The sequence below is a fragment of the Myiozetetes cayanensis genome, unplaced genomic scaffold (genome assembly GCF_022539395.1).
Source record: "Myiozetetes cayanensis isolate MyiCay16 unplaced genomic scaffold, myiCay2020 scf2-11, whole genome shotgun sequence".
Lineage (NCBI taxonomy): Eukaryota > Metazoa > Chordata > Aves > Passeriformes > Tyrannidae > Myiozetetes > Myiozetetes cayanensis.
The window spans coordinates 58,995,092-59,020,624 of record NW_026087411.1 but is presented as its reverse complement, the minus strand read 5'-3'; the positions used below and the strand labels follow the sequence as shown (position 1 = coordinate 59,020,624).

At 40.9% G+C, this 25,533-nt stretch overlaps 1 protein-coding gene across 2 annotated transcripts in view; it reads right to left on the bottom strand.

Moving 5' to 3' along the window:
• The window catches only part of MOXD1 (monooxygenase DBH like 1), a 49,452-nt gene extending 36,615 nt beyond the window's left edge, over window positions 1-12,837 (bottom strand). The window contains exons 1-3 of one of the 2 annotated variants that reach the window (XM_050316287.1): window positions 12,367-12,837; window positions 1,821-1,967; window positions 201-368 (exon numbers count right to left, since the gene is read on the bottom strand). In XM_050316287.1, coding sequence (XP_050172244.1) covers window positions 201-368; window positions 1,821-1,967; window positions 12,367-12,645 — 594 coding nt within the window. In that variant the 5' untranslated portion in view covers window positions 12,646-12,837. Of the gene's footprint in view, window positions 1-200; window positions 369-1,820; window positions 1,968-11,603; window positions 12,243-12,366 lie in introns of those variants that run through there. The other variant, XM_050316288.1, reaches the window with a different exon arrangement.
• Between the last annotated feature and the right edge of the window lie 12,696 nt (window positions 12,838-25,533).

Here is a 25,533-nt window from a genome sequence, read left to right as displayed (position 1 = left end):
CCTCGAACAGTTGCAGGGATGAGACATGCACAGCTTCTTTAAGCAACCTGTTACACTGCCTCATCAACTTCATGGTGAAGAATTCCTTCCTTATATTTAATCTATATATAGGAGTCACACTACCTGTTGTGTTAAGCCCAAAGCTTTGGCTACCACTTTATTCCCATCTCCACATAAACCCAAAACATGGAGTAACTTACGTCTTTGTTTGTCAAGTCAAAGTATGGCAGAGAGGCAGATAAGACTTCTTCTTTCTCAGGATTTAGCAAACGTAGGCTCTTTGTTCCACGATTAGATCCATGGTAATTTTGACCTGCTTCTCCCATGTCTTGGTGGTGGTAAGCCCAGATTACCCGCACTGTGCTCTCCTGAAAAAAACAAAACAAAACAAAAAGCCCATAAGGAGGAGAAGCAACATCTTCCTTACATAGTTCACATAATTCCTACAGTTGCCATGACATAGATGTAGCTGTATTTGAACAATGACAATGTATACCAGAGCAGCAGCCATCCACTTACACAATTTTGCCTTTAAAATTAATAATGTATAAGGTTCGCTGGAGATACGCAGAAGTCTTTCTCTGAGAGATTACTACCCTAATGTTGTGAATTGAAATCATATCTGCAAATGGCAGAACAGACTCTTAAAGAGGTATCCAACTAAATGCATGGTATTTTTCTAGAGATGTTACTTATTTGGCCATCAATGAGGTTCCCCACCAATTTTTTTCCAGGCTCAGATCTGTGAAGATGTGAATACCTTCAGTTGCATGCTGTCCTTACACACTAGGGAAGATAGACATTCAATTACAGGACAGATTTGCATCTTAAAAATCAATCTACAGCCACTGCACAGATTAGTTCTCTGTAAACTATTCTCAGGTTGCAGTAATCACTCTTGAGTCAAAGTGCTCTAATAAATCCTGAAGTGTCCCAGAATGTTAAATTATGCTCAGAATTTGGAGCAGGTGTGAAAAACAGAGATCCATTGACTGCCTGGAAAACTGGTGGTTTATACAGCTGTGGTTTGCTTCCTTTGCTTCCTGCATCTTTCAGCCTCTCATGTTGCTATTATTGCATATGTTATGAAAACATAGATAATGAAAATAGTGTTTTACTCTTACATTACAGCTTCCAAAATAAGTAGTAAATAAGTCAAAGCATAGAAAGCCTTGCAAATTTGTCTAACCTATCTGTCATTTCCAATACAGAAGTCATCAATTTCATGTAATTTAAAATTATGCTTAGGAAATAGCACAGCAGTCCCTAGGGCAACACAAGAATTTACCATGAAAAGTCTTTTACCATGGAAAGTTTTACCATACAATTCTTCAACTTAATTTTGAATAAAGAAATAAATAGATACTTTAAATATATCCACTCAATACTTTTAAAAAATCTATTTCTATAATCAATTGCAAGTTAGTGTAATATCTGAAAAGTGTTTCTTAATTTGTCATTTCTTGAATGATTGCAACTGTGGCATGTAGGACTTGATGGCCCAGAGATACCTGTTTCAATCCCCTGTACTCTTGTTAGAAATTAAAGAACATAACATTTTAAAGTAGAAGGACAAAGAAAGATGAAATGAAAATATAAGAGCTTAATAAAACTAGAGCAAGTATTTTACTTAGTTAATTTAAGTTGAGCAAACAGATATTTTGGAAAGTGAATTTCTCTAATTCTGTCTTTTTACTAAAAAAGAGATTTTAATAACCAGCTTGATAACTACATATACAATTACTTCATATTATATTATACTACTATTATATTACTATATTAATTACTTCATCTGCCTACGTGCAGTCAGAGTCTCTTACCGTTATGCTCTTGTCGTTTGTGTCACAAGTGTGCAGATCTCTGCTAAAAGCCAATATTGTATGTGTACTGTTTTCCATGGCATATTCCAGATGGTAATCCTGTTGAGGGTCCTTTTTTAGTACTCTGTTTTCATCTGTAAAATAATCCTGTTATAAAGAAAATGTGACCCATTATTATTAAAATCTAATACTAAAAATGAAACTCTATGTCCAGGACCAAAGCCCCTTGAAACATGTAAAGTTCCGAAGTAACAGTTTTGAAGCAAATGATAAATGTGAGGTGGCATCGAACTATTTTTTCATACAAAATCTCCAAGAAAGCAAGTCTCATTGATAAGGAGCTTAAAACATGTCCTGAGTAACTTTAGCAACATGTTGCCTGTACATAACTGCAGAAATAAAGGTTGGGATGTCATGAACTTCAGGAGAAATTAAAGAGAGAACTAATTTGACTTAATATTTGTAAGTTGTTCCCTCCTTTCACAACTTTTCCTATGTTTTTTATTTCCCCACAAAAAGAAACTTTGATTGAACATCAACTGTAACCAGAAACCTTATGGCTTAACTAGGATGGAAAGTGCTCAGTTCATTCAAAAGCTGATGGGCTGGGATTAGATTGAGGTTTTGGAAGAGGTGAGGGAACTGTTTGTAAGAAAGATGCTCTCCATCAAGGGTTCAGCAAAGGCCTGGTACAATGGAGTAGCAGGGCAGCAATGTCAGGTCATTAACCTCCTCACCCTAAATTCCTGCAACTCAGTGCAGCTGGGACCCAGCCCTCCCTCTCCTCCTACCCCAGCCACCTGGAAAGGGTTGGCCACTGCCTCAGATGCACCTTCTCTGGTTGCCCTCCTTTGAGTTCCAAGCTGTTTCTGCCTGGGTTGGGGTAGGAAAGAGGGCTTTTAACTAACCAATATATTTCTCACACCAAACAGGCAGACACCATTAATTGTGTGGTGTCCCTTGCAAAGTAATGCAGCACTGGCTGATTCTGCCAGGCATTTACTTTTGTAGCTGCTTGGACCTCTGTTCACTTCTGGAGAGATTTCTAGCTTTCCCCTTTTGTTTAAGTTGAGATAACAAAGCTGGAAAATTGCAAAATGTTATATCCAAGCATTTTGATACTAACAAAAAATAACTGGAACCTTACTGATTCACTAAGGGATCATTTAGGAGCTTTAATCTTAAACTTAATCCCACCCTGGAAATCTCTGTGTATGCAAGAGACCACAGAGTCCTTCTTTTCCTATCACCACTTCTTACAAATACAAATGAGTGAGTACATATGTCAAAGAATAGACACATGGAAAAATAATCACCAAAAAGAACAAAAGAAGGGCCTCAGACCTGAAAGTAAGGGAGCTGATGAGTTGTGTTTGTTTAGAGAAATAATTTTGGATTTGTGCTTTTCCAGATGGAAATAATAGACTTGTTCTGCGATGTTTCTTTGAAGATGGGTAATTAATGGGATCAAAACACTACACTTTAGCCCTGCATCAGAATTTGGAAAGAGGCAGTGCATGTCTATACACAATACCATTCCTGCTCTGAAAACACTCCTCTGTGGAATCTCTGCTTATGCTTAAAAATAGTAAGGGCTTGTCTGGACGAGAAATGTAACCTTGTGAACATCAGCTTTTATTGAAGTGTGATATCTTTGCTAAAATGTTACCTTAAATTGGAGGAAGGCACTCAGAAAAAGCACCTACCCATTGAAATATTGAGGAATACAAATTCGAGAACAGCTCTTTCTCATGTGAACAAAGTCAAAGTCTTTGCCTGAAACCTGTGTGAAGGAAAGCTGAGAAATGTGAAGCAAAGCTAGGTGTCCATATTCAAGTATTTTGTTGGTGAACTTCACCATTTCTTCACAAGTCTAGAAGACACAGCTGTAACCAGAAAAAACCCTCCTGTGATATAATCCTGAATTCTATAAGCCTCAAGGGAGAACATAAAAATAACTCAAAGAAGTTGTGTAATTAAAGTATTAGCTCAGATGTGCCTTGATAATGTGACTGTCACTGTAATTATTTCACTTACCTGCATGACAGTCAAAACCAGGTCACATCTCTGGCTCACCATGAGGGGCTCATTTTGTGGCTGCTGGTGAATGCTTTGGGGAAGGTGGTCCCAAAACCCAGGCCACAGGAAAGGACCAGGATCCTCCCCATGGGACGAGAGCTGTGTTGGGCACTCACATTGCTGCCTGCCCGGGCGCTCACTGCCCACCCCTGCAGCCCACAATAAACAGAACCTCACTGATTTCAGTGGCTCACCTGAAATTATTCTGTGGCTAGATGCTAATCTGACAAACTAACAATAATCTTTCTCACGCGAAAATTTCTGTGAAGTAATTAATTCCTTGTGTCTACTTACTTTCTCTGCCTCCTATGTTCAAACAGGTCTTGAATATCAGGGTGCTGAGAAGCAAATACTTGAGAAGCAAATTTATGTTGTGCCTAAGAAGACAGTGTCTGTTTATTCCCCAGTTCTTACAATTCTGCTGTGTGCAGTAGAAACACCCAAGAGGAATCAACTGCAAGTACCCTTGCCAGGAACTATTTAGGAGTCAGCAAACTGCTCCTATTACTATTTTTGCTTCCTTTGTCGAAAATTATCCAGATGTTCATCACAAAAATGAACCCAAATAATGTAATGAAAAAACCCTAAACAACTCAAGAGTTTAATTGCTCAACCTCTCACATGAAAATGGTTTGTTAACCAGCTTTAAAACAAAATAATGCCATATTGCCCAGGAACCATACATATCTCTTTCTGTTCACAGATATTTTAAGTCAAACTATGCAGACTTTGGTCAAAAAAGCATGTATCATATGTTTAATGAAGATGAAGTTTTCAAATTATAAATCACCTTTACGGAAGTACAAGAATTATAGAAAGGAAAGGGTGAAGAGACTATATTTTTTTAGTATGAATATCTTTGATTATTTAAAGAGTGTTTAAAACACAGTTTCAGAAGTGTAATTGTTCATACTAAATGATAACAAGGATGTTTATTTCCGAATTTGCTTATGTAAATTGTTTACATATCAAACATTTAAAGTTTTTATACTCCCTTTAATAATATTGCATAAAATGCTGTACTAAACTCTGGACTAAGTTGTACAACCCATCACATAATTGAGTATCTCCTTCCTCATATTACCTAGAAGTTGAAACAACATATGGAAAATGAAAAATCTTCCTGACAGTATAAGTTATTTTATGTTCCTTTCCAGATGTGAGGCCGATCATGTTATATGTTTTTCAAATCCCATTAGCCTCTCTCCTCCTTAAAAAAAATGTCTTGTGACATATATGGTTTCTGATTTCTGCTTCACAAACAGTTAGGGAGAGTAATTTCTTAAGGATGTGAAAAGAGGCTGGTTTCTCCTTCAAGAATGCAAGCACAGCTGCAGAGGGAAGGCTGACCCCAAAAGCCCTACCAGCTGTCATCACGGACTGAAACAGGTGTTTATGGAACTACCTCCCCAGATCTTTACAATGTACAAGATTGTTTTGTTTATGATATCCATTTCCTGTACTAAATTATATATATCTCCTTTCAACCTCAGGGAGCATAAAATAATTCTCAGACTGTGGCCCCATCCAACAATAGCCTTGTGGGCTTGGCTTGTGAGAAACTCTGCCACCCCAATTTATGCCTGCTGCCCTTCTCTAACTGGGAGATCGCTGCTGTTTTATCAGCAATTTAATTCCTAGAAGTTAAAAAAGTGACAAGTCAGGAATGGGAAATGACAGAAAAACAAGCTGTGTTGCAACTCATCCCCACTGATGTTCTGTAGCCAACCCATGGAGTTTTGAACATCTCCAAATTACCAAACTGATGTCTCTGATCAGGATCACTGACAAGTTTGACAAAAGGAAGCTGGAACAAAGATGAAAGCTGGTACAGGAGAGGATCTTGGTATAAATAGGGTGAATAGGTTACTGCAGTACAGAAAAGAACTTAATGAAACAGTTGTTTGAAATAAACACCAAGCTATGCCTTTCTGGGTTTCCAAAAAAATAACTGTGGTTAACATTTCTCTTTTTCATTGTTGTATTCAATTTAAATGGAATTCTGCTGCTCAAGGTTCCAGTACACACTAGATATTACCACCAAAAAGAAACTGCTTTTACACCGTATTTGGCAAGAAGCAAACAGAACATGAGTTTACCAATAAGCAAACCAAACTTTTTTGCAATCTCAAATAAATTTCAGCTTGAGTTTCAGGCAATGATCTTACTATGCTCTTATGTTAGGGAAAAGCAGAGCCCACACACAGAAACCTGACACAAAGCAGGAGCCTGAAAACATCACTGCTTAGTGCAAGAACACCTTGAGAGCATTCCAGTTGACTGAGCTGATCTTGGGATTAGACACAAATGAAAAAACAGCCATAGAAAAGGTAGAGCAACAGCAATCAAGCAGTTGCAGTAAGTTCCTAAAGTAACTGGGATAAGTAAGTTCAGACTAGGAAAAAAGTGATTCAGTCCTTGCTAGGAAGCCTGGATCTTGCTCATGTGGGCAGTTCTGAGAAGCTGCGCATAATTCCTGGTACAGCTCCAATTAAACTGACTGAAATACATTAGAGTAAATGTGGATTGTTTATTTCCTGTGCACTACTAACTTTGATAAGGACTGAAAATTTTTACCTCTAACAAATAACTGTAGGTGTGTCTGCATTTCAAATTCAGACATACACATATACACAGTGACACACATCTTCCACTTCTGCATTTACAGAAACAGATAATGCCCATGTATGTGCGTGGGTATGTACATGCATTTTCTTTATAAAAAGAGGGCTTGCATATTTTTACACATTAAACACAATCATTCATTTTAAAATATGCCTTTTCTCTTTCAAATTGTGTCACTTGAATACACTTCAGGGTATTTCTTATATCGAGTTAAATGCTGCCCAGGGTGGCTTCCCGGTAGCCTACAGCTGGCAGTGACACCCCTTTGTTTATGTGACATTCCTGAGAGATGAAAAATTGTCACTTGTGCTGCACACAAATGAAAACACTGGAGTGTGGAGACCTGTCTAACTTACCAAATGAAGGTGTAAAGAAGCACGAGCAGTTAGAGGTTGAAATACAACATTGCATATTGGCATGGATAATTTGACTTTGCAGTGGAGTCCCAAGGGCCTATCCTAGTCTTCACATCGAGAATGTTAGTTTAAGAGTTTATATTCCAGTTATATCAGAAGATACTAAACTAGATTAAAGGCTATCCTAACACAAATAGACTAGTCAAAACATGTATCAGAGTGTTTTAAGGGAAAGAAAATCAGTAAGTAGGAGATACTGCATGATACAATTTCACAACTGCACTTTATCGCAAGGAACATTCCTTACATAGGAGCCACATTTAACCAGTACAAGCTTTCTTGGTTTAATTACTTTAATTACTTCAATTATGAGGAAGATTAAAAACACTTAGGGGATTTTTAAGCACAACTGTTAGTGATACTTGTTCCCAAAATTTCTGTATGTACCTTAGAAAATCTCCCCTCTTCCCTCTCCTACTTTGGTGATCCTTGTTTATATTGGGAATCAAATCCTTCTCCCAATATTTTAAGCCTTTACATCACTCATGGTGGCCACAATTCCATATTTCTGGGGAGCTGTAGGAAAATTTCATTTTCTTGGTGTTTCCAAAATCCAAAAGAGAAGGAAAAAAAAAAAAAGATAAAAGAAAAAAACCCAACAAAACAAAACCAAACCACACACAGACACACAAAATAACACTTTGAAAAAAGTCCCCCCAAAGGCTGCAAACAGCTTCAGAATTTTCCCCATCTTTTGTTCACCAACTGCTTCTTCCTTGTCTTAACTATTGGATCTCTGAAAGCAAATTACAAAGCACCCAGCCAGTGGAGATGTACACTGGAGTGTCTCTTTATGCCCCACACTGAAGCCAAGAGAGAGACATTAGTCATCTGGAGATTTTGCCCCAATGCCCAAAGGCATGAAATACCTCCAACAAAACACCGACTGAGATATGTCAGTGTGGCACTTGCTTTGCATCTCTTGGTGCCTTTCAAGTTGTTTTCTAAACACTTCTTTTGTTGCTGTTGGCATGAGTGCACTTAAAAGCAGCATATCGTTAAGTACTGAAAATGCTCACTGTTTTCTGTCCTTTAAAATCTCTTCCAAGTGCTTCCCTGTGAGCAATTAAGCTAACTCTATGGGATACATTTGATAACAGATATTCTTTAGTTTGGGTGACAGTTAACAAGCAAGGCTCTAATGAATAATAAAGTACTTTTTAGTGACACACAGTCCCTATTCACCCTGAGTAGGGACTATTTTTGTGCAAGTTCAACAGAAGATTCTAACAATGCAACTCTCTTGTATAACTTGCACAAAATAGGCATTCATCAAGGAGGATTACTTTCTCCAAAATGGGGTTCTCAGCAGCTACGTGCTGTGGGTGGGGATGCACAATTCCAGACAGGGGTGGAGACCAAGGGAAAAGCATGGGTCTAGCCTGAAAATGCATGCTGTGTCAATTCATAAGCACAAAGAGATGCATTAAGGAAAAAAAAAAAAAAAAGAAAAGAAAAGAAAGAGAAAGAAATAAAAGGGAAAAAAAAGATGAAAGAAAACTAGATGCAAAAGCTAAGGCTGCCCCAAGAACTTGTAACTTGTACAAAGAGTAACACATGCGGCAAGTGACCATGGCAATATTTCAAGGTAATATTTTGCTAAGTATGAACTCTCCTAAGTCCACCTCCCTCCTATAGAGACAAAGACAGCTTTCCAATATCAACCCCCATTGGTATCTTGTTGTTCTCAAACACGCTCACCCAAACCTTACACAATCTGACACCACAGGGCTCTCAGTAATGTGTGAGAATAATTTGTTCACTGATCTCCTTCTTTTTCTTCTTCTGCTTGGTGGAGGTGCCTCTCTCATGACAACACACTAAAGTTATGCATGTATGCATACATATATCCATGCTATGTCCTCTAAATCCTCCCAAAATATGCTGAGGTTCCCATTTCAAATACCTTCTGAAATGTTATTATAGTAAATATATAATTCTCTGATCATTCAAATGCTCTTTAAAAAAACACTCTGGTACACCATGAAGGTTTGTTCTTCTTCTCTCATGACATTGTAACACTTTTCATCTTGATATAATTAAAGAAAACTAAACCTCAGATTTCCAAATAATTTTAGCCCTTCCTTATGTCAGGTTCACTTTCAAATTAAATACAGCTCAAACACAGAAAAGCAAACCAAAACAAATATCTCATTACATTCAAGTTCAGGATACACTTGAAAAATGAGAAAGTAAAACCTAATCTTGGATATCCAGGACTTTGAGACACTAGTTTTTTCAAGACAAACACTACCTACTGATGGTGGGAATAGAATTTACTTGCTCTATGAGGGCAAGGAAGAAATGCCAGAGGAAATGGCACTGTCTGTCTTCACTGAAAACTATCTGAAAGTTTTCCTCTGCCTCAATACCTAGATGTTCCACAGACTAAGGAGTATCTGCTTTTACCCTTACTGACAGCTGTAGTTTAACTACATTTACATGTTTGTTCCCAGAAGAGAACTCTTACCTCCGAGAACACTTTCTATTTTTAAAGAAGGAGAGAGAATTTAAGGGGGGGAAAGAGGCAAATTGACCCAAGAGACTAGCAATTTCAATGCCCACTTGAAAGGCTATAAAGGTGTTTCAGAACATCATCTGAATGTCAGGCCACTAACAAGCATCTCAAAACTTTCAAAGAAACCAAAAAATGACCCTTCTAAGAGTTTAGACCACGATGCACATTTTCCAACTGATGGTCATGGAATAAAAACGTATTTCTAAAACCAAAAGGAAAAGTAAGTTCATTCATTATAGGGTGTACATATTTCATGGAGTGCAGCTAGGCATAAAACCACATACTTTCAAGGGTGCTATCTATGAAAAAATCTTTTTCAGTAGTAAATAATGTAAATTATGATGACATACAATTAACATAGAATATATTTTTAAAATATCAACTGTATTTGTGTGTCCACTAAAGGGAAGAATTGGAGATTACTGAAATAACATCCTAGAACAAGTTATTTGTTTTATAGCAATCCCTGCTGCCTGACCAGAAAAGGCCTGTGGACAAATATGGGGGGGCCATGTTGGGGCCATTTTTGTTTCTGGCTTTTCCTTGTTGATGCAAGTATGGAAATATATGGAAATATTTTAACTGAGCAACTTTTTAAAAAACCTCAGTCCAGTTTAAAAGGAAACTGTGCTGCCTGGAACTGAAGAAGAAATGGGGATGGAGAAGGCCTTATGTTGCAAGCAAGCATAACAGGAGTGTTTCACAAAAGAAATACTTGAGTTGCACTCAAAAGTGCAGCAAAATAACTCACAGCATTTAGCATAGCAGTTTATGTGCTAAATTAGTGCTTCAGGAAAAATATCAGTAGTTTTGTATCAGCAGGCACTACAGTCCTTTTCTATTTGTCATGGAATGTCAGTGAATAAAATCTGTGGAAGAACGGAGTTTGTATGGGGTCATTCTTAAAGAATGACAAAAACCTGTGAAGGGCAGTGGAAAGAGCCATGAAAGTGCTTTGAGTGCTGGGGAAAATGTCCTGTGATGCTGAAGAGCTCAATCTATTTATTTTATGAAAAAAAAAAAAAAAAAAGAGCGGTGACTTGATTGTCTTGATTGCAGCATATAAATAACTTTATGGAGGTGGGATGCAGGGAGAGTACATTTTTAAATATAGCAGAGAAAATACACAGCTGAAACCTAAACCCGGACAAACTAATACTGGAAATCAGGAACAACACAGACTCATCATTGCCACAAACTATCAATGGAAGTGATGCATCCTCTGCCATTGGGTGTGCTTACACTAGTTTTGAACGTCTTTCTAAAAGGCTTGCTTTACTCTAACTGGATCTGTGAACTAACCAAGCAAGAAGTTTGGATTTCTTTTAATTGTTAATAGGTGTATCTTCTGAAGTGTAAAGCTAGAGAGAGCCTTACATTCTGTGAGCAGAGAGCTCACTGTTCACTGAGCAGAATAGCTTTTATTTTTATTACTATTAGTGTTTTATTTAGGCTCAGGTTTTCAGAAAAATTATCTTCATTTTGAAATGTGGAGAAAACAATATTCTGAAAATCACTGATCTGAACTTAGAGAAGACAAATATTTGCCTAGACTTCATATTGCAAACTAAGAGGGGAAAAAAGAGAAAGGTTCCCTTTTTCTGGAAAAGTATAGATTTTATAAAATCTTGACAAACAATAGGGAAAGCATATTATGCATTTATCTTTCTTATGGTAAAATGCTAATAGAAATCCATAATCTTAAAATAAAAGCTCCTAAAATTTAAGCAGCAGCTTCAAAAACCAAAAAGCTTTAACACAATGAAGTAAAGACAGACAGCTTCTCCTATACCATACTCTTAACAACTGAGTTCTAACAATTCTGTGCTTAAAATGCCTCTAAAGCTTTTATTTAAGCAACTGGGGGTGACAAGATGTCATTCCAGGCCTGATTCCCCTTTCACTCACCCATGGGATGAGCTATGCCTACCCCCTTGGCCCCAGAGCATCTCCTCCAGGCTGTTTCTCAGGTTGATGAGAGGGGATCAAATGTTTGGGTCGCTTCCTCTCTCACGGCTCCTACCCCACCAGCCACCAGTGCCCTTTGGAAGGGATGATTCATTGGAAGCACCAGAAGAGCCTCTGTTTCACAGTCCTATTCCCAAAGCGAGCCCTGACAACATCTAGACTACTACAGAAACATACCAAGCAAATTACGCCAATACAGCTGGGCCCTTCTGAGGTTGCTTTACCAGCCCGAGGACATGTATCAGGAGTCCCTGTGGTTACTCTGTAAGTTCTTTTCGACATCTGTGTCAAAACACCTCCAGGTGAGGAGAGGAGGAACAGCGGAGAAGGGAGCATCAGAGGCTGTGCCCTAGCAGACCGGGACGTCAGCAGGCTTGGAAGCTGGTGGGATCCTGCTCTCATGCCAGTAAGATTAGAAAGGCGAAGCTCAGGCGGCATCAGGACGGCCAAGCTCCGTCAGTTGTTGGCAGGATGAGGGGAAAGGTGGCGCACCCCCTTGGGAGAGACTGCCATCCCTCCCCTCTCCTCCGCCGGTCTAGGCTTAGGGGCAGGCAGGGAGAGCGCCCAAGGAGGGAGAAAAGGGTTGTTGCATTTTCTGGATAAAAAGGAAAGAAACCTGACACCTTTAAACAAAAACAATGTAGAAGTTTAGAGGGAAGGTTGGCTAGGAGAGGATCGAAAAGGAGTATCTCCTCCGGGGGAAATGAACGCCGAAAAAGAGGGGTGACCAAAAGGCTTCAGGGAAGAAGTAAAGAGGTACAAAGATGCGGGGCGAGGAAGCTGAGAAAGCAAACAGGGGCAGGGAAAGAGGGGCATCCCGAGAGAGAAGCAGCGGAGGGGAAGGTGGGCGAACAAAGAGGACCCGGCAAGCGGGATGAGAGCAGGGTGCCGGCAGCGCTGGCCCCGGTCCGACGGTCGACATAAAGGAGCCGGGCCTTACCTGCAGGTAGGGCTGGCCCCTCTCCACGCCCCCCACCACGATGTCGGCTGAGGCCATGCTGCCGCTGGCCGAGAGCCCGAAGCCCACGTAGCCGCGGGTGCGCACCTCCAGACGGAAGGCGAGGGCGCTGCCGCGGCGGCCCCAGTGGAGGCGGTAGGCGCCCGCGCCGTCCAGCACCGCGCTGTGCGGGTAGCTCCGCAGCGACGGCCCGGCTCCGGCACCGGCACCGGCACACAGCAGCCCGCACAGCACCAGCGCCCAGGGGCGCAGCAGCCGCATCCTTTCACAGCGCACCAGCGGCCTCTGCGTGTGTCCGGGCGGGCGTGTTCGGTGTGCGGGGTGTGTGTGTGCGTGTGTGTGTGTGTGAGCTCAGAGAAGGGGCCGGGTGCCCCGGTCACTCCGCCCCCGCTGCGGGCGGCACCGCGCCGGCCCCGTCGGGGCAGCGCGCCCTCGGCAGCTGCTTTGTTCGCTCCCCGCCCCGGCCCGGCGCTGCGGCCGCCCCCGGCTACCCCGCGTCCCCGTCGGGGACGAGCCGGACCCCGCCGAGCCCGGAGCACCTGCCGTGCGCTCGCCACGGGGGCTTCCCGGGGAGATGCTCGGAGTCGGCGTTAGCGAGGGAAAATCCTTCTCCTGACCGGGGAAACAGAGAACAGAGTGAAGGCAGCGGACGGGAGACTCCCGCCGGTCCCCCGGCAGCTCTAACTCCTGTAGAAGAATTCTGAGGGAGGAAGCCCAGAGGAAGACGGGCGCTTCCCCTCTCTCGGCCGCTTCTTCACTCAGTGCGAGCGCAGAGTGCGGCAGACGGATGGAGCGACGCAGGAGATCCCCCGTCGGGAGAGTTCTTTTTGCTTCGTGAGTGGAAAAAGAGGGCACACCGAGCGATTTGCACTGAGACGGCTACAGAAGCACAGCCCAAAACCTCAGTCGTGTCCCTTGACACCCCCGCAGCCGTCCCCGGTGCCACCAACACCCTGCCGGCCCGGCCACGCGGTCCCCGACACTCTCGTGGAAGACGCTGCCCCTCCTTCCCTCGGCACACCACCACTGCCGTTGCCGGGGGAGAGCAGCGAACGGAAAGATGGGTTTGGAGGAATGTTCCCAGCCCTCTGGAAATCTGGATGGAAACAAAAAATATCGTAGCATCCAAAAGAGGGAAGTTAGAGTCCACAAGAAGTCGTATTGGCCCTTGAAAGCTCCAAGCAATACGAAATCAATTTCGAAAAAAAAAAAATTACAGTGTTGGAATTGTGTTTTCTTCACATTTAAATGAAAAGAAAGAGTCTGGTACTCAGCAAAAATTAAACATTAATTCTGTAAAAGCCAATTAAACTAGTACATAAGGCGAATTAGTAATGCTTCTTTTTTTGGCTTTTGCATGAAAATATTTCACAAAATCACTCTAGCTTCCAGAATATCACCACCTACTGTCATGTGAGGGATACATCAAATGACAAAACATCTTCTAGAAAAGCAAGCGGCTACAGAAGGATAAGCACAGAATCTTACTTTTACCTAAAGCATCATAAGAAGTATGAGAAAACAATAATTAGACACTGGTGAAATGAAAACAATCTTTAAAGAAAATATATTATTTTGACCTGTCTTCCAATTATAGCAAGAACTTCAAATGTACAACCTCAGATGAATGACAAAACAGAAAATTGTGAGATTTTCATAGAATCATAGAATCAAGCAGGTTGGAAAAGACCTCTGAGATCATCAAGTCCAACCTTGATTCAACACTGCCATGGTCACTAGACCATGGCACTAAGTGCCACATCCAGTCTCATTTTAAAAACCTCCAGAGATGGTGAATCTCCCTAATCAGTCCATTCCAGTGTCTGATTACTCTCTCTGTAAAAAATTTCTTCCCAATATCCAACCTAAACTTCACCTGGCAGAGCTTAAGATAGGTGGGCACTGTAGAAGCTGTCATAGGTAAAAGCTACACACTTCCCCATATAGGAAAGCCTGCCCTCTGCCCCCTGCACCTCTGCCCAACTCCCTGCTCCCCTTACTGCAAACAGGCTCAGAAAGAAAACTCCAATGAACTCACACTTGTGGTTGGCTGGGATCGTTCCAGTCATTCAACCAAAAGGCAAAGCAGTAGGATCGTCTAATGACTTGGATAAACTGCAGTATCTCAGAGAAGATGAGCCAGGAGTTTGTTATACTGGGCCTGGTAAAAGAGGTAATACGTCAAACAGCCATGCTATTTCTAGTGAGCTGCAGTGGCTTTGGAGTGTGAACAGTTCCCGCACAGTCCAGCATGCAAGTGTCCTGTGCCAGCTCAGCCTGTGGCCAGGGCCACGCTATTCTGCAGCTCTGGAACTAACCCCAGATTGCACTTGAGCTTTACTTTTCCTTTGCTGAGAAAAGTGGCACTTTGGAGGCTGAGAGTTGGAATGGAAACAATACCTGAGTTCTTGTAATCTCCTATGGGATTGAATGATCTGGTGTCTGCATGGCTCAGGAGTCTGCTGCTTATCAGCAGCTCTGAAGCCTGTATGTCCCAAACCATTGTGACTTTTTACCAAAACCTGGAGGTGCTGGTAACCTGTCTTCCAGCAATATACTACACTCAGCAGTACTGCTCACCCCATTGTGCTGGCAATGTTTAGACTAGTAGAAGTGCAGAAATAGCAGTCCTACTGCTTTCCAACTTTTAGCAGATATTTTTCTGTTAAAATAAACTATCCAAAGAGTTTCACAGAGTTGCACACTTGATCTACAAATACTGTGACAAAAACAACCTTTTTCAACTTGCTGCTATTTATAATTCCAAGAACAATACTCATGTAAAAAAAGTTTTGTAGTAGAGTTAGAAGAGGCTCACTGTGGGCAGGGCAGTACAATATGCAAAACTCATATTAAGAGACTTTGGCGACTTCACCAGAATTTTTTTGCATCATAAGTAGACCAAACATATGAAGAAAACACAGTCTAAATCTGATCCTTGACCTAGAAGTAATGCTACTGGCAGGAGCACAGGGCAACAGCAGATTACCACCTTCTCTGAGCTGAACTCAATTTCACCACTTCTCAAGGAATGCAGTCATTGAATCAAGCACAGAGACATTCAGCAAGTGAGGGGTTTTTTTTTTAAATCTTGTAATACCATTTCTGAATATCAGCTTGCCCATTGTTCCCTCACACCATTGCACGTCAATTAACTATGAAGATTTAATCTGATCATGGGTTGTGACCTATCACCTATTTTGCCTGTGCTGGTGTGTTCTGGCATTGAAGTGTTCTTTCTAAAAAGCAACCCAGCAAGAGCTGTGTGCTCTCTCTGTTTTCTGGCAGCAGCATTTCTCAGAAATATAAAAAGGTTTGGTTTCAGCCTGTTTCTAATATATCCTGTGCTCTGTTGCATGCTTTGTGTTAGTTGTCTGCTAGCTCTTATCCATTTTAGCATACATGCAGGAAATTCATGAATGTTGAACATTGATTATACATTACCAATTAACATGAAGTCTTTTATAAACTTTTTATAAAGTAGCTAGCCAATAGTGACACCATCTTGCTAACAGGGCAACAAAAATTCTGTTCTTGCCTATGAAAATGAAAATAAATACCTTTTATTTACCCTTTTAATTTAATGATTTCTATCTTCCATTGGAATGACCTAGATAAATCCAGATTTTGACGTCAATGCAATGCAAAACTGTTAGAGAAGCAGCTTGCAGATCCAGCTGGAAGCTTTCTACAGTGGAATAATATCTATGCAGAATAAAAACAGCTTCACTGACAATCCTGGTTTTGTTCAATGTAGATGGGGGACTGAGAGAGGGACAGCTTATGGGTTGAACTTGATGTTTTCTCTGAAATCAGGTGACCTGCCTGGTGGATGAGGGGAAGGCTGTGGATGTGGTTTATCTGGACTTCAGCAAAGCCTTTGACACCGTCTCCCACAGCACACTCCTGAAAAAGCTGGCAGCCCACAGCTTGGACAGGGGCACTCTGTGCTGGGTTAAGAGCTGGCTGGAGGGCTGGGCCCAGAGAGTGCTGGTGAATGGGGCTGCATCCAGCTGGGGGCCGGTCACCAGTGGTGTCCCCCAGGGAGCAGTGCTGGGCCCAGTCCTGTTTAACATCTTTATCGATGATTTAGATGAGGGGATTGAGTCCATCATTAGAAAATTTGCAGATGACACCAAGCTGGGGGGGAGTGTCAACCTGCTGGAAGGCAGGAGGGCTCTGCAGAGGGACCTGGATAGGCTGGAGAGTTGGGCTGATTCCAATGGGATGAGGTTCAACAAGGCCAAGTGCCGGGTCCTGCACTTTGTCCACAACAACCCCCTGCAGCCCTACAGGCTGGGGACAGAGTGACTGGAGAGCAGACAGGCAGAAAGGGACCTGGGAGTTTGGATTGACAGGAGGCTGAACATGAGCCAGCAGTGTGCCCAGGTGGCCAAGAAGGCCAATGGCATCCTGGCCTGCATCAAGAACAGTGTGACCAGCAGGAGCAGGGAAGTGATCCTTCCCCTGTACTCTGCGCTGGTGAGGCCACACCTTGAGTATTGTGTTCAGTTGTGGGCCCCTCAGTTCAGGAAGGATATTGAGGGGCTGGAGCAGGTCCAGAGAAGAGCAACCAGGCTGGGGAAGGGACTCGAACACAAGCCCTGTGAGGAGAGGCTGAGGGAGCTGGGGTTGTTTAGCCTGGAGAAGAGGAGGCTCAAAGGAGACCTTGTCACTCTCTACAACTCCCTGAGAGGAGGTTGTAGCCAGGTGGGGTTGATCTCTTTTCTCAAGCAGCTATCAGTAAGACAAGAGGGCATGGTGTCAAGCTCTGCCATGGGAGGTTTGGGTTAGATGTTAGGAAGAAATTCTTTACAGAGGGGATAATCAGGCATTGGAATGGGCTGCCCAGGGAGGTGGTGGATTCTCTGTCCCTGGAGGTATTTAAGAAGAGATTGGATGTGGCACTTAGTGCCATAGTCTAGTAACTGTGGTGGTAGTGGATCGAGGGTTGGACTTGATGATCTCAGAGGTCCTTTCCAACCCATCTGATTCTATGATTCTATGATTCATGAAAAGAATCACAACAAGTGATGAACCAGCAGGACAGGAGCCTAGGGAAGATTTCTACCAGCACAGGTAAGAGGAACTGGAAAACTCTTCTGTCTTCATCTGAGTCCAAAATTGCTTCAAGAAGAGGAAGGTGGAAACATTCCACCTGTGCCTCCATCTGCACCAAACATGTCCTCGGGCATACACAATAATCTGGCTGTTCTTAAACATTTGTTTAAAATATTTATCTTAGAGAAAAAACCTTCAAATTGGGAACAACAGTTTTTTCTTAACCTACTCAATTAAGGTGAGAGAACAAACCACCATGCTTATTTTATTAATGTTTATTGAAGCTGCACTTGGGAGAATAGAAATATAGCCATGTAAATGTATCAGAAATAGTGTATTGGTCTTTAAAGTTTTATTCCTCTCTTATTCTTCTTTGCAACACCCCCCCCCTCAATTTTCCCAAATACTTGAAAATTATTTTTACATTGTAAAGTGGAAAATACCTACAATTTGATTGATCACTGTAAAAAGAGTAACTGTATGAAGACTTTTACAAGTCTTTAATTCTCTTTCTTTCTATACATTTTTTGTCTTTTTGAATTTTTCTTTTCTATTGCCGGAGGTAGTAGAGAATAAGACACAGTTGGTTTTGCTTTCAGATAGGCATACTAAGGAGATGCAAATCCTTTTTATGAAGTAATATACATTAATCAGTGGAGCTGGAAGCAAAGTTTGGGAACAGTGAGTACAGAGGTGAACCATTCTGTTCTTGAGGAGGACTGACATTGGCTCCAGTGAGGATAGTATTGGAGCTCTGCTGTGCTACCTAAAACCTACATTTTAAATGTTCTGTTAATCTCAAACTAGTATAAATAAAGACTAGTATGCTTTCAGCTATTTTTATGATGAGTTTGGACTCATATTGGTTGATATTTTAAATTACTTGCTTGAGGACATAAAAATAAAATCTATGTTAGAAAAAAAAAAAAAGAAATTCCCAGCCCTGTGCTCAGGGCAGCAGCAGAATGATTTAGCTTTGTTTTCCTCATCAGCAGGCTGGTTTCTGCAGACACTGCCAAATTCCCAAATACCTTGACTCAAGTTTATAAAAACTTCTTACTTCTCTTGGGAGAGAAAATTGGAGGGCAAGAGTTTTATTAGACCAGTTGGAAAAGCCAACCGGCTTTAGAGCAAAGAGCTTCTCATTTCTCTTGGTTGTGGTTGTTGTCTTTTCCCCTCTTTTACGAGTACCTCTGCAGAAGGAGGCACTTAGCCGAGGCCAACCATGCAGTGTAATGCTGGGAGGTGATTCACAGCAAGCCCCACAAGGGGATACCTCAGCAATGGCATTTTTACACAGTCATATCTCCTCAGGTGTGGGGAAGAATTCATTCCCTTTCATTTGAATTTAACCTAATCTCAGGTTTTTTACTTTTCCCTGAATGTATTTGTTCTTGTGCTTCTGTTCTCTGAAGAGAAATAGCTTTTAACACATGTAGTCATGTAGGATGAGTACCATTTAAAAATGGTTACTTATGCTTCATTTATATGTTTACTAAGTTAGCGCACACATAATCACAATTCTACCTGTCTGTCCATCTATCACACAAAACGTACACAGTTCAAATGCTTTTTAGTATTAGATACACATATATAGACATATAATATTTAAATAATAGGAAGAAATTATTTACTGTGAGGGTGCTAAAGCACTGGAACAGGTTTCTCAGAGAAGGGATGGGTGCCCCATCCCTAGAAGTGTTCAAGACTTGGTTGGTTGGGGCCCTAAAACAACCTGGTCTAGTGGAAAGTGTCCCTGCCCCTGATGAGGGATTTGAAACTAGATGATCTTAAGGGTCTTTTCCTGCCCAAATCATTCTATTATTCTGTGATATTTTCTGTTTGCTCCCCAGCTCCTATCAGCTCCTGGGAGCAGCCTCAATAGGGTAGCACCAGGAAGGAAAGTGCATCTCTTATTACCGAGAACTTGTTACCATTTCTAAACCTGGGTATACCCCACAGTAATAAAACCTGCCGTATTTAGTTTATGTACAGGGGTTATGGTTGTAACGCGTAAGGCTCAGCAAATCAGAAAATTATTATATAGAATGAGTATGAAGAAGCATGTAGGTTGGAGAGAACTCTCAAACTCAGATGCACAAAAATCATAGACAAAAAATCAAATTTAGAGTTGTATAAAATGAGTTTTTCAAAACAAATGAGGATTCTGAGGTTTCTGGCTTTAGAGGGTCTGTGGTATATCTCTAAATTGATTTCTCATAATCTCAAAGATTGTAGTGATTACAAAAAACACCCGGCTGGATTAAACACTGTAAAATAATTCCTCTTCCAGTATTTCTTCATCTAAAAAATACCTCCTATATTCTTCCTCTCATATAGCCAGATGAATCCATTTATTTAGAGCAGAGGCAGAGTGCAGGAAGCCAGCCAATCCTGGAAGAACCCTGGTGCCAGGTGGACTTTCACCATAATAACACCATTGAAAAAATGGAGTCAAAATGCTTCTCTCTGCTTTGTCTTGGCAATTTAAAACATGAGTGGAAGTCTGGAAAGCAAATTTAACTGATTTTTTTTTTTACTGGTTATAACAAGCTTGTAGAGAGATTACTATAGATTTTATTGGTTAATTAAATATTGTCATTTGCCATCTCCACATAATACTAAATTTCTGAGAGACAGAATATATGCTACGGGGTTAATAATGATTTATTATTGACATCTCTTTTACTAAAAAGTAGTAAATAATGTGGGCTGTCAAATAATTGTCAAATTGAGAATAGAAATGTTGATTTTAAATTTTTTTCCTTAAGACAGGCTGACTAAAATCAAAGTGAAAGTCTTTATTTAAGTAATGCACTTCCTAGGTGGCAATTAACTTCCTGAGACCACCTAAGCCAAACACTGACTCATGGGCAGAAATCACCTTTTACCTGTATCAGACCTAGGAGATGTCTGTCTTGCCTCCCCATTGTGATGTCCATCAGTGTAATTTTTTTTCTCTTCTCCTCTCTCGTTCTCCCTTTGGATGGAACCAACTCCAGTCCATCACCATTGTTCCTGTTAGAAAGTTCTGTTCAGTGGCTGATCTTGAAAGAGGCAGTTCAGGCCCATAACTGCTGTTCTGCACCTTATATATTTCTCTGACTGTGTGGAAGCCAACACAGCTGCTCTTGGAGGAGGGGAAGGCACTTCCTGGGCCCTATCCCTCACTGCCTTGTTGTCTGTCTTGATCCAGTCCAGAAATCAGCTGGTGGATATAGGTTTTTAACCTGTATGACTTTTGTAAGAAGCTGAAGACTATCCCTCCTGTGCAGCTTTCACAAAGTTCATTAGGCATCCAGTTTTCTAAATCTAAATGAACAATCTCTGCTTTTTTTCCTAATTGGACAGATGGATTCAGAAAGCATAATTTACCTCTGGGTTTAGTTTCCCCCTCTTATTTATAATGTTAAAATTAGCAGAACAAATACAAAACAGAAGGAGAGCAAGGAGGTGGAACTTGGTGCCTTTGGGGGGATGTGTTGCTCTGCAGAAGGAGAGAGTATTCCCATGCCCTACCCTCTGTGCAAACAGCCTGCATAGCCAGTCAAAGCTATAAATACACACAAGAAACAAAAATGTAGCAGAAAGAGGGTGCCAAATGTTCTGCATCCTTTGGACAACAACAGTAGCATCTTTCTTCCCCATGTATTAAAAAGATTAGGTTGAAGTTACTCCATCTAATGAAAATGTTTCCAGAATTTTTCAACACAGCAAACTATTGAACCCAATCCTGTTTTCACTGAAGGCAGTGGTAAATTCCCAATGCAAACAAGAGAAGTAACCTTGCCTTTGAGAAGGAAAACATTCTTTGGTGGAAAAAATACCCATCTCTAAAACTTTAAAGTGTTTTGCTGAGCTGAGGGGTTTTTTTATTTAGAACTGATGCAATATATTTTGCTTTGTATATATAATACCCTCCCCTCTCCCCCACAAAACACTTATACACACAAGGTGGTTTGTATTTAAGCAATGAAAATTTTGTTGTAATGTGGAGTTTACAAATAAAATGTGTGCATATAAAGTGTACACAGGTTCAGAAATTAAGTTCTTGACTGCCGATTCAATGATAAGTGTACTGTAAGATTTCCAGAAGAAACAGAAAATATACAGAAAAATGACCTAAAGATTCACTGAAGCCCTCAAAAATCTCCTTCCTTTTCTTAGCTCTGAGTCAAAGGTGGGGATGAGTTGATTATGGCTTGTAAATACCCATAGATAAAATTACAGTAAAAAATATTATCTGCAAATAAAGATATGTTCCAACTGCATCACTGAAAGCAAAGACCATACAAATTCAAAACAGGAAGGACAACTGTATCAAAAAGTTACATGGTGACCATAAATGCTTGACCAACTTCCTAAAAGACGCAGCGGGTACTCAGGCCCTGCAGGCTTCCAGGCAGGATCCACAGTCCTAATGTACAGGTGTGTCCCAGCTCAGCCTGGAGCTGTGAATTGGGCACAGAAATTCCTAGGTAACATTTCATGGGACACAGAATTTCCAGGCAATGTTTTTAGGGGCATGCTTTAGTTGTGGCGTTGGCAGTGCTGGGTTAATGGTTGGACTTGATGATTAGAGGTCTTTTCCAACCTAAATGATTCTGTGGTGATCTGACATCAGAGTCACAGTAGCTGTTCTGGCCTTTACTTTGGCAGGAGATAGCAAGACATAGTTTTGAAATAAAAACTATTTCAGAAATAAAAACTTTATCAGAAAGCTAAATTCGAATGTTTGATGTTTGTAAGAGATTTTAATCAATATAATACAATCTGAAGCATGTTCAGGCTGTTGCCCGTCATGTTTTTACTGCATCTCTGCTGGGTAAAGAGATTACTCTCCCAGCCAAAACTCAAATGTTCGCCATCGAAATTTTTCTCCCATCTCTCCCTTCCTTCCCTACACTGCTTCTGCTCCTTACTTTACTGCCCTAAACACCTCCTAACCCAGTGTTTTGCAAATAAATTGACCCAAAATTGTGCTTTTAAAGTTTTTAAACTAGCCTAGCTCATTATAGTTTTGACAGGAAACTGCTTTTTTTAAAAAAAATCTTTTTCTTTTTTTTTTTCTTTCCCCCAGGTTTGTTATACAGGTCTGCCCCATATTTGTATGAGGTGGTCTTGTAATTGCTTTGCAATACAACCATTCACCTTCTCAGTAGTTGATTGCTTAGAGAGAATCTGGACAGATGTTTTATGACCATACGAAAAGATGGTATCTAGTTCAACATTCTTTGATGCTCAGTTTGGTCATTTAAGAGTTACTCTAATAGAATTATTTATATCTTTGCATTTTTATTCTTTTATAAAACAGCTATATTGAGGATACAGTGTTATCAATGCATACATTTTATGAATTACTGACATTTTTTCAAAGACACTATGCAAGTTTTGCAGAAGAGGCAGTGGGTATGATGAACAGATTTCTAGACTTTTTGAAAAAGTCCAGACAGTAGCAGATTGCAGATGTTTCTTCTAAACATCAGGAGAAAAGCAACTGTCTGCTGTTCTAATATGAGTGCTACTGTACAGACTTGCAGCTGTCTAATGTTCCTGGGCACAGAATTTTTCAAATTAGGGCTCACTTCATCAAATCTGGAGTATTCTAAACATAACTGAACAAATCATTGCTTGGAGCACACAATACCAATCCAAAGGAAGAATACATGTTATTTCAATTTTTGGTGATGACAGGTTTTCTAATATACCCATGAGACTGGAGCCTCAAACCCAGACTTACTTAAGCAACCTTTTGACATGTGACTGTACCAGCTGAGCTCAATAATCATGGACTATTTGTGGGGACTTCTGGGTGGAGCTGTATTTAACACTTAACTCCTAGTGATGTGACTTTGGGTCCTTATTTGCTTTATAAGCCATTAGATGACTCCAGGTGTGCTAAGCTGCACTGGTGTGAGGGGAGAGCAAAGATCATGCAGAAGTGTCTGCCTATTTGCTGGCTTTTGGTTTAACTGAAGCTTTAATTCCTTTTGTATTAGTCATTATATTTAGGAAATACATAGATAATCCCATTTTGACAAAAGATTGCTGGGCTGTGGGAAAAAGAAACTACCTCTTTCAGTAGCCAAACTTGCTTTGGACTTCCAGGAGCTGCAGCTCTTTAATATGAATACTTGACAAGTAAAAAAATAACTTAAATGTTTATTTTAATTTAGGAAAACCTTTGCTTTTGAATACAAGAATCAAGACTGATTACATGATTCCTAAATTTACTTCAGCTCAGGTTGTGTTATCATCTTGTGATTGGTTTGGAGGTAAGCAGGGAAGAGGCTGCAAAAGAGTACTGGGGGTCCCTCTCCTCACTCTTGCTCATCTACAGAAACACCAAAGCCATGGCTGTCTTTTCCCCACTCCCAAAGAGAAGATTTATGTGAGAAAAAAGCATAAAGATGGGAAAACAGCTTTGACCTCCATTCCTGCTGGTCTTCAAGATGTAAATTAATAGGGGTGCTCCTTTTGCAAAGCCAGCAGCTCCGGTGTGTGTAAGACAGACTTATGAAGCAATTCCACACACAACCTATTAACAGTGAAAGGATCACAGCAGTGGCTTTTGTGCAATCTAGGTATGGGAATACATGTACACAAAAAATTCTTCTCAAATATCCCTCCCAAGGGATGTCAGAGGCCTCCCAAACTGCATTTTTGCAAGAGCCTGGGAGAGTTGCCTTAAAAGTTCTGTGCTGGTGCCAGGATTTCAAGCAGCTAACTTGGGTGATGCTGTGTGATGACGGAGCCCATGAAGCACCTTGTAAACAGAAAATTCTTCCACAATCCTTGATTTCTTTATGATACAGCATTTTGAAGACAAGTAATGTTTTCATACACTACTCTAGCTCAGTACAGGAAAAGAAGTTTGCTGTTGGTTTTTTTTTTTTTTTTTTTTTCTCCTTTTCATTCAATCAGTAAAAGAAAAATATAACCCTAGTGAGATCAATGTTTTGTTCTGGAGCTCATATATCTGTGCCCATAATGATTCTATTTTTGAAGAAGAGCTCCTCAAGGAAGCAGAACTCTCTCCCAAACCCTCTGGAAGCTGGAGAAGTCAGCAGTACACATCCATCTGTGGTCACAACCTCAGAAGACTCATGTGATACCAATATTGTTGTTGATCACTTCTTTCCAACCCAGATGCACAGTGGGTCATTTTCAGTAAGTAGTGGCATTTCACAGAGTTAGAGTCATAATTTTTTGTTTGTTTGTTTATTTAGCTTCATTCATCTCTCTCTATTCTTACAAGCCTGACATTGCAACAGTCAAATACTCAGTTTTCTATTAAATAGCAGGTCTACAAGTAATGAACTTTGGTTTGTTGGTGCTGTACTATAATTTCACTGTGCTAAGTATAGACCAGACTCTGACTCCTCAGCATTTTTCAGGAGCTTCTGTGTTATTTTAACACCATACACTCATTATCCCTGGTAGGATGTGAGGTTGCAGTCCAAAACCAACCTTCCCTGCAAATTGCTAGTTTGTTGCTCACAGCCTCTTGTCAGAGATTTCTCAGTGAAGTGTATCTCTGCCAGTGCAAGGAACATCCACAGTCACCTTCTTGTTCTTCTAGCAAACCTGCATCTGGACTAATGATTTTTAAAAGCATTGTTGAGGGTTTTCCAAGAGGGCATCTCCAAATCTTGGGCAGATCTTGCATGGTGTGTCACCAAACTGTACTCTTGCAGCTGGTGGAAAAAGTGTCACTAGTAGGGTGACTGGTGTGGAAGTTGTTCGGGTTGTTCTTATCCTCTTTGAGGGAAAAGAAGACAGCCTAAGTAGGAATATCATAGCATTTCAGGCTTCAGACTTTACTGCTAGGCTGTTGCCTTAGTGCCAAGCAGACAGGGTTTGTTGATTTGCCTTGGAGTTTTTTTAATAAATTATTTCCTTATCACTGCTTCAGAAGCAGCATGGTTCTGAGGTGCTGCTGTCACCCACTTGTTCTCATCCAAGATGATGTCCATGCACCAGCTCAGACTAGTCCCAGTCTTGTGCCATCCTGTTAAGTCTTCCTCATTCCCTTGCCCACAGCATCTTCCACAAAGTAAACACCCAAGGTACTTTTGCACCCACTGA